This window comes from Chenopodium album, chromosome 3 (genome assembly GCF_948465745.1).
Source record: "Chenopodium album chromosome 3, dcCheAlbu1.1, whole genome shotgun sequence".
Lineage (NCBI taxonomy): Eukaryota > Viridiplantae > Streptophyta > Magnoliopsida > Caryophyllales > Amaranthaceae > Chenopodium > Chenopodium album.
The window spans coordinates 79,197,364-79,212,643 of record NC_137836.1 but is presented as its reverse complement, the minus strand read 5'-3'; the positions used below and the strand labels follow the sequence as shown (position 1 = coordinate 79,212,643).

Genomic DNA, 15,280 nt, shown 5'->3' with positions numbered 1-15,280 from the left:
AGCATTTCTCTACCATTTAGAATACAGTTTTACTCACTATAAGAGTAAAACTGTAAACATTTCGTCCCTTATTATTTGCGTAGTTGTTACTGTATACAAGGAGACTTTATGCATATAAGTTAGTAGTGGTGTTAAGTTTTGTACCTCAACCTATGATATTTGTTATTAATGCTAGTACTAGTTTATTCACATGCAATGCTAAGCCAAATAATGTAGTTTTGTTCCAGCAGAAGAAGCCAGCCAATACTCCACTCCACCAAACTTACCACTGCTACATAACCATCAACAGATTTATATGCACAAAAAACAAAGCTCCATTAAATTCAATACTAACACATGAAACCCACAGTATTTTGTTTTTTCCTATGTTTTTTTTTTGCTGTCTCTTCTAATCAATTTTATACACTTAAAAAAAAAAAAAAAAGCTTAATAATTATAATTGTACAAAATTCATATACTAATAATATTATAGATTCTGTTACAACATTCAAGATACTCGGTCCTCTTCATTCACTTGTTTTCTGAAGTGGAAAACACCCTGCTGAGATTCTCATAATTGTACTCACTCAAACTCACACTCCCATTTTTTTTATACATCAAAACTTCTATGATTCTGAGCCAAAAATATTACTTAAAAATGTTACATTTAACAAGAACTGCTACAAATACCTATAGACCTATAGTGGTTGTTGCATTGTTACAACTAAAGGACTTGTGACAGTATGCTTTCCATCAGACCATATTATTGCACCACTTCTTGTGTTGGATGACCCTGCTGATAGTGGTATGGCCTCGACTTGAACCCGAACCAAGAAGTTTAGTTTCTGACCAACACGTCGAAAACTGAGCTGCTCGGGTTCCACGGTCACATTTGTGCCCGTGGGTGGGATGATTTTAACCCGATAAACTGAGTTTGGATCCCCTACATTGGTGGCGATTCGGATTGAATGGCTAGACATCTTATGTTGTCCATATTGTACAAATACGTATGAGATTGAGGGATAATTTAAGTTACCCACATGACCTGCCCGTTTTGCACCTTGGCAATTGGCCTTTTTTGGGGCTATGAGCTCAATGTTGCTAGTTGTATAATTAGAGTTGCAAAGGAAGTCTATGTAATCATAAGTTGTAAGGTCATAGACCAAACCTGGGTCCATGGCCTTTTGAGGGTGCACATGACCTGCCCCGAAATCCATCACCGTGGACTCGTTTCCGGTTGACTCGTCCCTCATGGTGCCACCTTGGTTGTCAAGGGTGTACGCCGTAGTCATCAAGGCGGACCGGATGGCGGCCGGGCTCCAATCAGGGTGGGCCGCCTTTAGCAAGGCCGCAAGGCCCGACACGTGTGGGCATGCCATCGACGTCCCCGACAATATATTAAACTCCGCCCTTCGCCGGTCCGTTACCAAGCCCGATGGGCCAACCCGCTTGGTCCACGATGCCAATATATTCAACCCGGGTGCAATCAAGTCCGGTTTGAGTATCTCCGGCGTTTCCGGGTTCGGCCCACGGGCCGAGAATGCGGCCACCACCGGAGCGGGCCGGACCCCAACCCGGGTCCCCCGGAACACAATCGTCGCCACCGGCATAGCCGACCGCTTCAAATTATCGGCAATGTACCTACGGATAACATCCCCGTTAGCGGCCCCGACAGAGGTGGCGGGCACCACGTGGCAATCAGCCACCAACCCTTCCCCATCAAACACAGCATTAGCTAAAATCATACCAACTCCTCCCGCTTCTTTCACCACCTCTCCTTTAGCCACTCTAGAATTAATCCCTCTATCACACAACACAATCTTACCTCTAACCATATTCGGATCCAACGAACCTTCCAAACACAACGAAGCCGAATACCCTTGACCACCTCCACCACCACCCTCCCTACTACCCGCATACACAAGCGGGTACAACTTACCGGGCTCAAGCCCGTCGGGCCCTCTATAAACACTCACCCCAGAAACCCTCCTCCCATTTCCTAACACTACATCCGCAGGAAAATCCCTATCAATTGACCCTGCACCCACAGTAGTCACCCAAGGGGCTACATTCGTCACCGACGAGCCCCCGGGCCCGCCATTACCGGCCGAGGCCGATACGAAAACACCGCTTTGAACAGCCCTAAAAGCAGCAATTGCAATAGAATCAAGATAGTATGGAACTACTACACCACCAACTGACAATGATATAACATCAACACCATCTTTAACAGCTTCATCAAAAGCCTTGAGAATATCCGAGTCGTAACACCCTGATGTCCAACACACTTTGTACACTGCCAATCTCGCCTTGGGAGCCATCCCCGCGGCAACCCCTTTAGCGTAGCCTAGGGTGTCCGCAGGGAAGACATACCTCCCTGCAGCGATAGATGCAGTGTGTGTACCATGCCCGTCGGAATCCCTTGCAGAGTAAAACTCTGTCGAGCCATTCATCTTACCATTAGTAGCCTCGTACCCTTCAAAGAAAAACTTTGCCCCAATAATTTTTTTATTACAAGGAAAATCACTAGGACAAAACCCACGCCATTTTGGAGGAATAGCATTTAGGCCACGGTCGTTAAAGCTCGGGTGTTCGGGCCATATACCGGTGTCAATGACACCAATAACAAGGTCCGACCCAAAGTCGGACTCCTCGAGTAACGACGAGGTGTTAGTCGAGGAGGGTTCGAGGCCGAGGAAGAGAGGCGATCGAGTGGTGTGAAGGGACCGGACTTGTTCGGGTATAAGCGAAAGAATGTGGAATTGTTTGGAGAGGATATCAGCATCAGCGTTAGTAAGCTGAGCGGAGAAGCCATGGAAAACGGTGTCGTATGTATGAAGAACTTGTTTAGGAGGATGGGAGGATAATGAGTCTAAGGAAGCTTGATACCAGTGAAAGTGAGTAGGAAAAATGGAGGGTTTAACATGGTGATTAACACTAATAATGAAGGTTCTTTGTTCAAGTTTTGAAGAGGTTGGAAATGAATGTATTGGGAGGGAAAAGAGGAGAGAGAAAATGATAGAGAGGAAAAAAAGCAGAGAGATTTGCATTTTTTTTGGTTGGTATAAAGAAGAAATGAGGGTGCATGAATAATTTTGGGTTTATATGATGAGGGTGAAAGAAATTAGGAGTAGTGTGGTGGACTGTGAAGTGGGGTTGAGTATAGTGTGATTGTTAATTGTTGGTGGGATCTTGTGTTTCCTTTTTAGTTGTTTTTAATCTTACTTTGGGTTTAACATTTTTCACTTTCAAATAATTCTTTTGTGCCTTTTTGGGTCGAGTATTTCAACAGGTCGTGTTGTGGTGTGTTTGAAATTAATTGTTAAGTTAATAGTATAATCTGAATTAGTAAGGTAATAATTTGACTAAAGATAACTATAGTATATAATGCAGAGTAGCAATGTGCTGTATTTTAATTTTGTGCTTTTCTCACTTGTAATTGAATGTGGACAATTGGCTCGGTCCGTTTGTCCTGACGTTTCAAGAATGTTTTCAATAGAAAGTAGTTACTATGATTCTGAAATTGACAAATTGTATATGCTTATCTAAATTAATTAACTCATGCATCTAATCTTGTTGAGCACTGCGCCACTGCTGGTGTGTAGTGTGTGTTAGTGATATTGTTAATTATTAATTACTACGAAAATATACAGATTAGGACTACTTTGAACGATAATACTCTGTACTTCTTACTACGAAAATATACAAATTAGGACTACTTTGAACGATAATACTATGTACTTCTTAGGCCCTGTTCTCTTCACCTTAAAAAAATAATATTAAGTAAAAATAATTTCAGTTCAGTAAAAATAAATTCAGTTCAGTAAAATTAATTTCAGTTCAGTAAAAATAATTTCAGTTCAGTAAAAATAAGTTCAGTTCAGTAAAATTCAGTTTTCTTAAAGAAAAATTATAATAGAAAATCAGTAAAAATAATTTCAGTTCAGTAAAAATAATTTAAGTTCAGTAAAAATAATTTCAGTTCAGTAAAATTAAGTTCAGTTCAGTAAAAATAAGTTCAGTTCAGTAAAAATAATTTCAGCTCAGCAAAATTAAGGTAAATCAAACAGGGCCTTACATTACACGTATTCGTGGGAGTGATAATACTCGCTCTGTACTTCTTACATTAACATGTAGTTGTGGGAGTAATTTGTACTAGATTACTCTTACAAATTCACAAGTTCTCATTAGGAATGCATAATATTTTCAGAGAATATTCATCTTCTAGCAGTATTTATGAATTGTTTGATACAGGCAGTATGAAATCATGGAAGAGGATTTTCTTTAGTCCTCTTATTATTTGATCTTGATTGAATCCTGGAAAAATTTGGCTAACTTTCTGTGAGAATATTCTTGTGAAATAACACGGGTGCAATTATCTACCTACAATTATTATATTTGTTTTCATCCAGTCAGATATAGATGTGTAGTGTTACTAGTGTATGTCTAACATGTGAACACATATAAAACCAATTTACAATATTAGATACCATAACCCCTCCAAAAATGGAAAAGGGGAAAAGAAAATCAATGATTATTCATTACTTCTTTCTACCCTACACAATACAATTGGTTAAGATAAACTCAATATAATATCATAGGTCATCTCTAAATCTACGCACTTAGGCCACTAATTTTATATGTTAGGGTCTGTTCTCGTTTACTAAGCTGAACTGAACTGTTTATGAGAGAAGGAAATTAAGAGCTGAAATGAGGTGAGCAGAAATTAAGCTGAAGAGAACATGTCCTTAGTCAATTATTTTTTTTTCCTCTACGACAGTCTCAATTTATAAGTGAATTATCTTCCAAATAAAATCACGACGTGATAGAATTGGAGTTTAGGGTTGTGAAAATCGATAAATATTGAAATTAAAATAACCTACTTTAAATTAGTGGTTTCCACATAAGAAAAGAAAAAAAGTAAAAAAACTTTTATGGAGTGATTTACATTTACTACGTAGTCCATTGAAAATAGAGGTTGGCTTAAGCACAAAAATTGCGCCAACAACAACAGATGAGACGACAGCTCACGTGCATAATGGAGTGATCTCAGTGACTGTGGTTACTGCTACACTGCTAGCAAGTGGACTTATACAAACAAAATTCAGTAACTAATTGTATGTTGTTCACTTGTGTTGTGCCAATTTTCAATGATACTCGTAATACATACAGACTATACAGTATAAACCAGTTATTTTGGGATCATACATTTTTGTCACTTCTCCTAATACTATTAGTAATGCAGTAATACTATTATACAAGTACCATTATTCCTCTTTCTAGTTTATATATATGTAAGACTATGCCTTAATAATTCTCGCAATTGTATGTGTAACCTAGCTAGCTAGCTATTAGTAGTCGAGTACTCTGTAGTTGATTAAGTTTTTGAAGATATTTTTAAAATTCGAGATCAGAATCCTACCTCTTGCACCAATAAATCAAAAAACAAAAACGTTATGTAGTAATGGTGTAAATAATTACATTATGATAATTCTTGTGAATGTTAAAATATCTCAATATTTTTTGTCGACTTTTTTGCATTTCCATAGCCTTGTTTGAGATCGACAACCCTTGAGTGTTGACTATTGACCATACTTTCACATGATATAATATTAATTGTAGGGCAAACATTAAGTAATGATGTTAAAAGTTGAAGGAAAACTTAATTACAACTTTGGTGGTAGGACATGTAATATGGTATGGGATACATAAAGACCCCATAATGCAATCATAATATTCCACTCATCATCATGGCTAATTGGCTATCCCATATTTGCATGCATCTTTCTTTACCCTTCCAACTCAGTTTCACATCACGCCTTATTGTCTATTTCATCATTCCTATTCTTTATTTCCCTCAACCTTCAATATAAGAGGTAACATTCAAATTAAAGCACTTAGTTTCCTATTAAGTGGATACAATAAACACTTTCAAGTTAATGTGATTCTACTAATTTATATATGGCCATATATATTGATTGGAAAATTTGTTAAAAAGGACCTTTTAAGTGCATTTCTTTGTTAAAAAGGATCTTTTAAAGCTAAAGTTGTCTAGAGGGTACAAATTTTGGAAAAAATTTGTGACTTGGGACCACTCACCGGAAAGTCGAATTTGACCCACCAAGTATGGCATTAACCACCCTAGCCCAACCCCTCCCCCTTCCCCTTTCATGGCAGACCACCCCCATTAGCCCCCTCTCTCCCCCTCCACTGTCTAAGCGACACCCAAGCCGCCTCCCTTTCCTCAACCCCGATCATTTTTCTCGCCTGATTACCCACCCCCTCCGTTTTCAACTTAATCTCCGGTAAGGGTTCGATCTTAATCTCAAAGATCTCAACTTTCCCCAAATTCGTCACAAATTAATCCAATTTCATACCCTAATTTCATTAAACTCGATCACTCAGAAATTTGATTTCATCTTCTCTCTTTGCTCCATTCTCTCATCCCTAAATTACAAGGTTTGGGTGGAGGAAATCGCTTGAACATATTTATAGTAATCACAATGGAGGAAAGGGAGTGGAGGTGGGGGAAGGGGGAAGGGGAGAAGTGGGTTGTGGCCGTGAAAGGGATGGGACTGGGGTTTCGGGATTAGTGTCGGCAACGGAGGATAAAAGGGGGTGGCTGGGGCTGTCGACTTGTCGTGAATGGGGAGGGGGAAGAAGGAGGCGATGGGGTGGAGGAAAATGGTGGCCGCAAGTGCTGGTTAATGCCGGAGTTGTGCAGTCAACTTTGGCTTCCGGCAAGTGGTCCCAAGTCACAAATTTTTTCCAAAATTTGTACCCTCTAGACAACTTTAGCTTTAAAAGGTCATTTTTAACAAAGAAATACACTTAAAAGGTCCTTTTTAACAAAATTTCCATATTGATTTTATAAAAGCATATACTACGTATAGGTTTTATGGATGCTATAGAGAGAAGAGGAATATTTATATAAACACTTATTTAATCATGAACATTTTCGTAATGGAAAGTGTTAAGAGGTTTAATATAATAGGGCTATTTACAGCTTAGCCAAGGAAGGTGACACTTTCGAATAATAACTAGTATTCAGCTCGTGCGATGTACGGGTTAATTTTTTACTAATGTAAATTTTTTAATTAAAGAATAATTGTACTGTACTATTGCATTTAGATTGTTCTTGGATTTGTAAAAAAAAAATCAAAACATGTTAAATATGAAGTACATTTTATTAGTAAAATAAAATACTATGTAAATGTAATGAAATACATTTTTTTTTTTTTTAAAAAAAAAAAAGAGTCAAAAAAGAATTTCAGAAAGAAATTTGGAAAGAAAAAAATGTACTCCGTAAATAAAGTTGAGAAAATTTACATTTGATTGCTCCCTTAAAATAAGAAATTCAATACAAGGGTGAAAGAGAGGAATAGTATAGAGAGGGAAGATTGAGAAAGAATAAAAAGTTGACAAAAGGGAAGATAAACTATTAATTTTTTATATAATTGAAAAATGATATGATGTATAATGAAATTTAGAGGAACCAAGAGACATAAATGAAAATTGAGCATTGTATTTTTGAAGTGATCGGGAACATTTGGGATAGAGAACAGATTACTATTACTATTATTACTATTATTATTACTATTATTATTATTATTTTACACTATAGGTTGAAACAATTTTTTTTAAAAAAAAAAAAGAAAATCAGAAAAAAAAAAAAAAAAAAAAACAAGTGTCCTTTAAACTTCTAGTTTTAAAATTGAACAATAATATAATACTCCATCCGTTTTTGAATATTTGTTCCACTTTATATTTTCGGCCATTTTTAAACACTTGATCCATTTCCTTATTTGAAAAGCTTTTACAATAATTAATTTATTTCTCTTACCTTATGGATTCAACTTAAATCATATTTTATTAATTTTATATTCGCTCTCCTCCAATTCTCTTAACCACCTTTGTTTTTTACATTTTCTCCTCCATTTCCTCTTATTCTTAAATCATATTCTACATTTTCTCTTGAATCATATTCTTTATTCTTCCATCAATCCCACTACCTCCATTTTTTATGAAAAAATAAAGCAAGTATTTAAAAATAGTGGGAGTACTTAAATACTCCATGATAGTTAGGAAATGGCTGAATTTTGGAAGCTATTATCCCGGCCCAAATTCAAAAAAGTTAAACCCACAAACTAAAGCCCACAAAAGTTGCTACTTTTTGAGACTCCACAAAATACAAATATCCAAAATTACATTAGGAAAAAATTGTCAAAATTAATACAAACTTTGAGCGATCCGCTAAAAACAAGTCAAACTTTTAATTATTTCTAAATAATACAAACTTTGAGAGATATCCGCTTTAAACAAGTCAAACTTTGAGAGATATCCGCTAAAAACAAGTCAAACTTTTAATTTTTTTATTTATCTTATAAAGTTGTTTAATAGTTTTAAAAAAATAATACAATGTCACGTGTTCCATATAATTTATTCATGAGGTAACTAATCGGTTTTAACTTGTTTAAAGTGGATAACCCTCAAATTTTGTATTATTCAAAAATAATTAAAAATTTGACTTGTTTTTGGCGGATTGCTCAAAGTTTGTATTATTTTTGACAATCTTTCCGATACATTAACCTTCATGACCTAACCAAATTACCAAAGCTGAGAACCAAGCAAAAGCAAGGATATCAAATCACTACGCTTCTACGGGCTCTTTAAGCGTACCCTTCCCCTCGCATTTTGGGGTCTAAATGGTTAATTACAATCAGATTAACCTGAGCAAATTTTTGGCCCTATAAAACTATCTTCTTACATGTCGAGAAATAATAGACAAAAACAAACCAAAGCTCTAATAAACATTTTACTTCTCAAACAATTATACACTTCCTACTTTATGATCCTTAATTATTTTAAAAGAGGGCACACTATACTATGCTATTAGGTCCCGTTTTGTTCACCTTATTTTCACTTATTAAGGGTTAATAAGTTCAGATAAGGTTAAGTTTAGATAATATAAATTCAGGAAAAATAAGTTGTGATAAGGGTTAGGCAGGTTATGTTCACTTTATTTCCTTCAGATAAGGGTTAATAAGTTCAGATAAGATAAGTTCGGGAAAAATAAGTTCAAAAAAGTTGTGATAAGGGTTAATCAGGGTACCCAAATTTAATTTATAACTAAAAATAAGTTTAATAAGGGCTAATAAGTTCAGATTAGTTAAGATAAGATCAGATAAGTAAAAATCAGGTGAATAGAAAACACCTTTAATCAGGACTACCAAATTTAATTTATAACTAAAATAAGTTCTAATAAGGGTTAATAAGTTCAGATAATTTTAGATAAGATAAGATAAGATAAGTTCAGTTTAGTTAAGATACGTTCAGATAAGATAAAATAAGTTCAGATAAATAAAAATCAGGTGAATAGAACACACCCTACCGTGTAATTTTTATAGTAGTGAAAATCATACATTATTCATATGCCCCGTTTAATTATTTTTGTTCTTGATCATTTTCTTTAAATTAGGAAATGAAAATAATTCGAATTTATGTTACTAAAGTTATTTACTTATGAATACTGCATGTCGATAGATTTGTTGTTTAATGGAAAAATTAAAGATATGGAGTACTTCCTCTTTTTTATAAGCAACCGGTCAAATTTGCACATTTGTCGAGATACAACTTTGACCATAAATATTTTTAATCAGAGATTAATAAAAATTATGAAAAAATTTAATATATATAAATAAAGTAGGCATTTTTCGGGAGCATTTGACGCGCCACATAAGAAAATGTATTATTTTGTTCAATGAAAAATTAGATTAATAATTTATTTTAGAATTAAAAAATTTACTCGCCACCTAAGCAAAAGCTAGTGACGAATAAGATTTAAGAATTTTGACAAAATAGTGAATAATTAAAATTTAAATTACTTTTAAAAACCAATAGTTATCTTCTCTAAAAAAAACAATAAAAAAAATTAAGTAATAATTATCTTTTTTACATATATGGATGCAAAATTTTAATCTCAAACATCTTTAATCTCTCCCTCGAAAATGTTGTAAAAGTCTGATTTTAATAATGTACTCATCGAGAAGAATAAAACTAAATCTCATATGACTAATTTCCCATAATATTTTATAGTTAAACGATTATAAATGAGACTAACATTTTAAACAGAACGAGTATATTAAATAAATGCATAGGCAAAAGACTTATTTTGATCAATTAAAAAACGAGATTTGTCATTTCTTTTTTGAATTAAAAATTTAAATTGTCACATACGCAAAATTAGTGAATAAGGTTTGGGATTTTAAATTCAAGCGTCAGTGCGTCACATAAAATAAATAAAACAACAAAAGATAACTTTAGTGTTAAAATTAAAAAAGTATCTTATGATATTAGGAATTTTATCCATATAACTAATGAATGATCTTCATAAATATACACAAATTTAAATTAAATAAAATAATTACTAGAACCGTGCATCGCACGGGCTTACATCTAGTTAATTATAAAAGTAGGCATTATAACAAATTCAACAATATATTATATGATTATATTTATATATTACGAAGTATATATTAGTTGAAAAAAAAAAATCAAATCAATGATAAGATATATATAGTGGAAAATCTCAACTGTAGCTTATAAAAAAAATGAAGAGTGTACAATATAAAAGAGTCATATATATTACTCCTTTCGTTTTTAAATACTTGCTCCACTTTTCTTTTTCAGCCGTTTTTAAATACTTGCTCCATTTCCTTATTTGAAATGATTTTACAACATTTAATTCATTTCTCTCACCTAGTGGATCAAACCTAAATCATATTTAATTAATTTCCTATTCTCTCTCCTTCAATTCTCTCTATTACTTTTGCTTTTTATAATTTTTTATTCTTCCACTTACCCCTCTACCTCTATATTTTAGTATTTAAAAACGGAGAGTAGTACATTCCTCCTGGAAAAATTAAAATTTGGAAATCCCTTCAACCGTTTAAGTACCTTTTGATTCTATTTAACCAACTAATACTGTCATTGGTTCATCCTCTCATGTATTGATCTCAATATTTTCCCAAATCTATCTTTTTAGATTGTAACTAACTGTTTAAATAAATACTCGTATCATTGATAATTTGACATATACCATATTAAAAAGCATTATCTCTTGATCAAATCCAACGTATAAAAATCTGTTTAAAGCATTATCTCTTGATCAAATCCAACGTATTCTATCAAAGATAATTAAAAAGAACTAAGATTTCCACGAATTAACTCATAATAGCGGCCAAATACAATGGGAATCTAATATTGAATAACGTTGTAGGTTGAAGACTGTACATCTTATTTACCACAATTTTCATTCTCCAAAAATCTTGGGGAAACAAATTAAAAAACCAAAAATATTAAAAGCTGAAATTTGGAAAGCCTAAAAAAACGTTTAAATTTCCTTTTTAATTAAACTTAACTAACCATTTCCAAGATATCAGTCAATTCAAATTTAATTACTATCAATACATGTTAATACTAGCTAGTATTAATATTCAAACAAATTATTTTCTTCTTCCCTTAAAAATTGTAAAGTTTCTCAATGACTTCTACAAATCTTGATCTTTATGTTGATGAAGCTTATCTTTTAGCTTTGATCAATGAAGAACCGATTCCAATATCGGATGAGAAATATGCAGAAGAATTACACCTTCAAGAAGCTCTTTACTCATCTTCATCAAATCCTTCAATTCATGAAAATCCCCTGTTTAAAATCCCAAAAACAGAGGATGGTCTTTACTCATTTTCATCACTTCCTTCAATTCATGAAAATTTCCTGTTTATAACCCCAAAAACAGAGGATGAAGAACAGAGCATTTTAGAAAACAGAGAAAGAGGTGAATCATCTGAAACTAAGCTCATTTTCTGTGGAATTTGTATGGATTACAAACCAAAAACAGAAATTTTCAATGGTTTAAACATTTGCAATCATAAATTTTGCACTGATTGTATAATCAAATACGTGGCGTCGAAGATTAGGGAAAATCATGAAATGGTGAATTGTCCTGATCCTAAATGTAATCAAGCAATAGAACCAGAAAATTGCAGTGAAATTTTACCTAAAGAAGTGTTTGTAAGGTGGGAAAATGTCTTATTTGAAGCAATGATTCCTGGGGGGCAGAAATTTTACTGTCCATATAAAAATTGCTCTGTTTTAATGGTGGATGATGGTGGGGTGGAGGTGAGGGAATCGGAGTGTCCCAGTTGCCGGAGATTGTTTTGTGCACAGTGTCAAGTGCCGTGGCACGACGGCGTAAGCTGCGAAGAGTTTCTTGAGCTGGGGAAAGATGAGAGGGAGAGAGAGGATATAATGGTGATGAAGCTTGCTAAGGATAAGTCATGGAGGAGATGCCCTAATTGTAAGATTTTTGTTGAGAAGAGTGATGGTTGTGTTCATATGACTTGCAGGTTAGTTTTCTAATTTTAAATACTAATAAAATTTCTAATTTCATTCCTTATAATTTATAAATAATAAATAGGAATAAATTATTCAAATGTAATCTACGACAAATTAATAATTTAGGTAAAACCTACTTGTTACTTACTTACTTTGGTACTTAATTATTCATATAAAATTACTCACCCCGTAGTCATTTATGCGCTTCAACTTTTTATTTTGATTATAATATTGCATTATTGGAGATTCATTTCACCGAAGATCTATCTAAAAGGCACGGCCGTATCTGGGCAGGGCAACCGGGGCGGTCGCCCAGGGCCCCAAATCAGAAGCCCATTTTTCCGTTAATCTGTTAAAAGCCTAGGTATAAAAATTAATTCCAACATGTGATGATCAAAAGGACAAAGTGGCTCATTGTTAAGATTTGTTTTGTACTTCCTCACATTGTCTCAGGTTCGAAACCCATTAGCTATTAATTTTCTTTCATTTTTTTCTCCTTAGTTACTACTCCAAAGAACAATCTGTTACACTTATTTTACCCGTTTTTTAAGTACTATATTTTTCTCTTACTCTTTTTTTCTTTCCTAATTCATAATTTTTTATATTGCATCTAATTTTCTTATTATTCAATATGATAACATGTGATTATTCTTATACAAAATTTCTTACACTAATTTTTTTTTTTTGAGCATTTATAAGAGATACTTTTGTAATTTCATATGACTTTATTTTTGTAATAAAGTTATGATTTATACTTTGTTCTTTTTTAATCACACATGCAACATTGGAGGTTTCACATTTGCTAATGCTAATGCACATTTTATAACTTAAACATCTTAAGTTGTACATCGTATATACTTAATAAAAGTATATTTCAAGGAAAATCTAACAAGATGTTATATATTTTTTCCAACATATAAATCACAAGAAATGATCAAAGGAGTGTATATATAAGGGATTTTTCCAACATGTAAATCGAAACGTTAGAATTAAAATAAAGAACGAAGGAAATATAAGATAAATAGCCTCATAAAAAGTACTTTCACTTTCAATAAATGTTTAGTGTATATCGCATGTATGATTAAATTTATAGGGCCCCTAATTGGTAGTTTGCCCATAGGCCTCACAAAAGTCAGAAACGGCCCTGTGTAAAAGGCAATAAAAGGAGATGAATATCGTTATTTTTATACAATTCCCTCTATCTCTAAATTACATTTATATTTCTAGCGGGGGGAGTACTAATATCATAAGAATTGTGAGCGGAGAAATATAAATTCATTAATACGTAGGCCTAATATAAGAAGTATTAATTTAACTATTTTATTATTATTATTTTTTTTTGTTTTTTTTAATCCAGGTGTCACTATGAATTTTGCTATCAATGTGGAGATAAGTGGAGTAGTACCCATGTTCATGCTTAATGAGGAGGAATAAGACTATCTGTGAACTCTAATTTCTACTACAGACACAGTTTGATTGGAGAATCTAAGTTCTATTTCCAAATTTTCTAGAGTTGTTTAACATTTGATATACTCATTTAGTCTTGAAAATTACTTTTCTATGCGACTTTATGTAGTATGCAAATGTTGTAGTTTATTTGTTTGATCCACGTTTGAGAATTCTAGATCAGACTTGGTTAACATTTGATATTCGATCTACTCTTAATGATTTTAAATTCTATTGCCCAAAATTTCTAGAGCTTGTATGGCTTTACCTACTTGGTCTTTTTTTAGTTGATATGGTGTGAATTATCCAATGGATAGGCATTGACACTATGTCAAAATGCCTCTTTTCATTTTTGGTTTACAACTAGATAATGCTCGAGCCATGCTCAATTTAAAATTAATAAACAGTGATGGAAACATAGAAGTCTATATATAAATATAAATCAATAGTCAACCATAAATAAGTAGTGAAGTTTGAAGATAAATTAATGATATTGTTAAAAAAGAGAGATTGAGTTATTAGGTTGTAATTTTTCTAGTAGTCAACCATAAAGACGTAGTGAAGTTTGAAGATAATTTTTTAAAAGGGAAAAAAATACTCCACTTTATTATAGGTACATAGATTGTAATTTCTTTTTTATTAATTAGTATTTTAAAAATATATATTTTAGGTTATCAGGTTGGTGTAAAAAAAAGGTTATTAGGTAAAAGTTATAACCTTCCCAAAAAAAAAAAAAAAAAAAAAAAGTAAAAGTTATAGCCATTGTTGTTTATAAGCATATCTTATTATAATAATAATAGTAAGGATCTTGCTAACGAACGCCCCCGTGGTATTGGATAAACATTTAAAATATTGCCTAAAATAGTATTAATTTGGAAAAGCATGACAAAATCACGTGTCGATCGGTGTAATTAATTTTCATTTAAATTTAATCTTTTTGCTTTTAGCTACTTTTTCGTTAACTTTTGTCTAATAATAATAATAATAATAATAATAATAATAATAATAAATCATTTTTTGAATATAAATTACAACATTTTCCTTGAATATATGACCATTTTACAATAAACAATAATTCATTTAATTGTATAACAATTATATTAGCATTTAGCAAGAACAGTCGCATTATTCCATAATTTACAATTTGATCGAGCTTTGATTTCTCATGGTACATACATATTGAAAACTCAGCCCCTAGCTAGCCTTTGGTATTATTCCAAGATAGTGCAAGGGACGAGATTTATATTAGATAGCAAACTTATTAGTAGGTGATAGAGTATAAAACATATTTCCGGGCCTCAATCATCAGCTTAAGTTTTTGGTTGAGATGGTCCGTTAACATGGTATCGGAGCCAGCGTGACACAAAGGTCACGGGTTCGAATCTCATCCGCCCCTCCTTCAAAGTGGAATTAATTCGCACGGGCTTAGGCTTTGAATTTCGTCTTTTAATTATGGTG

At 33.0% G+C, this 15,280-nt stretch overlaps 2 protein-coding genes across 2 annotated transcripts; one reads left to right on the top strand and one right to left on the bottom strand.

Annotated features, from left to right (window-relative positions):
• Positions 1–473: 473 nt before the first annotated feature.
• LOC145618371 (subtilisin-like protease SBT1.5) lies at positions 474–3,212 on the bottom strand. The gene has a single exon (XM_081673144.1). The coding sequence runs from the start codon at positions 3,027–3,029 to the stop codon at positions 678–680; it is 2,352 nt and encodes a 783-aa protein (XP_081529270.1). The 5' UTR covers positions 3,030–3,212; the 3' UTR covers positions 474–677.
• Positions 3,213–11,521: 8,309 nt separating this feature from the next.
• Positions 11,522–13,797, top strand: LOC145625461 (E3 ubiquitin-protein ligase RSL1-like). Its single transcript, XM_081678498.1, has 2 exons — positions 11,522–12,387; positions 13,734–13,797. The coding sequence occupies exons 1-2, from the start codon at positions 11,522–11,524 to the stop codon at positions 13,795–13,797; spliced, it is 930 nt and encodes a 309-aa protein (XP_081534624.1).
• The last annotated feature ends 1,483 nt before the right edge of the window (positions 13,798–15,280 follow it).

Coding starts and splice junctions, on each gene's coding strand:
- LOC145618371 (XM_081673144.1), bottom strand. CDS start 3,029: ATGCAAATCTCTCTGCTTTTTTTCCTCTCTATCATTTTCTCTCTCCTC.
- LOC145625461 (XM_081678498.1), top strand. CDS start 11,522: ATGACTTCTACAAATCTTGATCTTTATGTTGATGAAGCTTATCTTTTA. Junction 12,388..13,733: donor TGTGTTCATATGACTTGCAG/GTTAGTTTTCTA, acceptor TTTTTAATCCAG/GTGTCACTATGAATTTTGCT.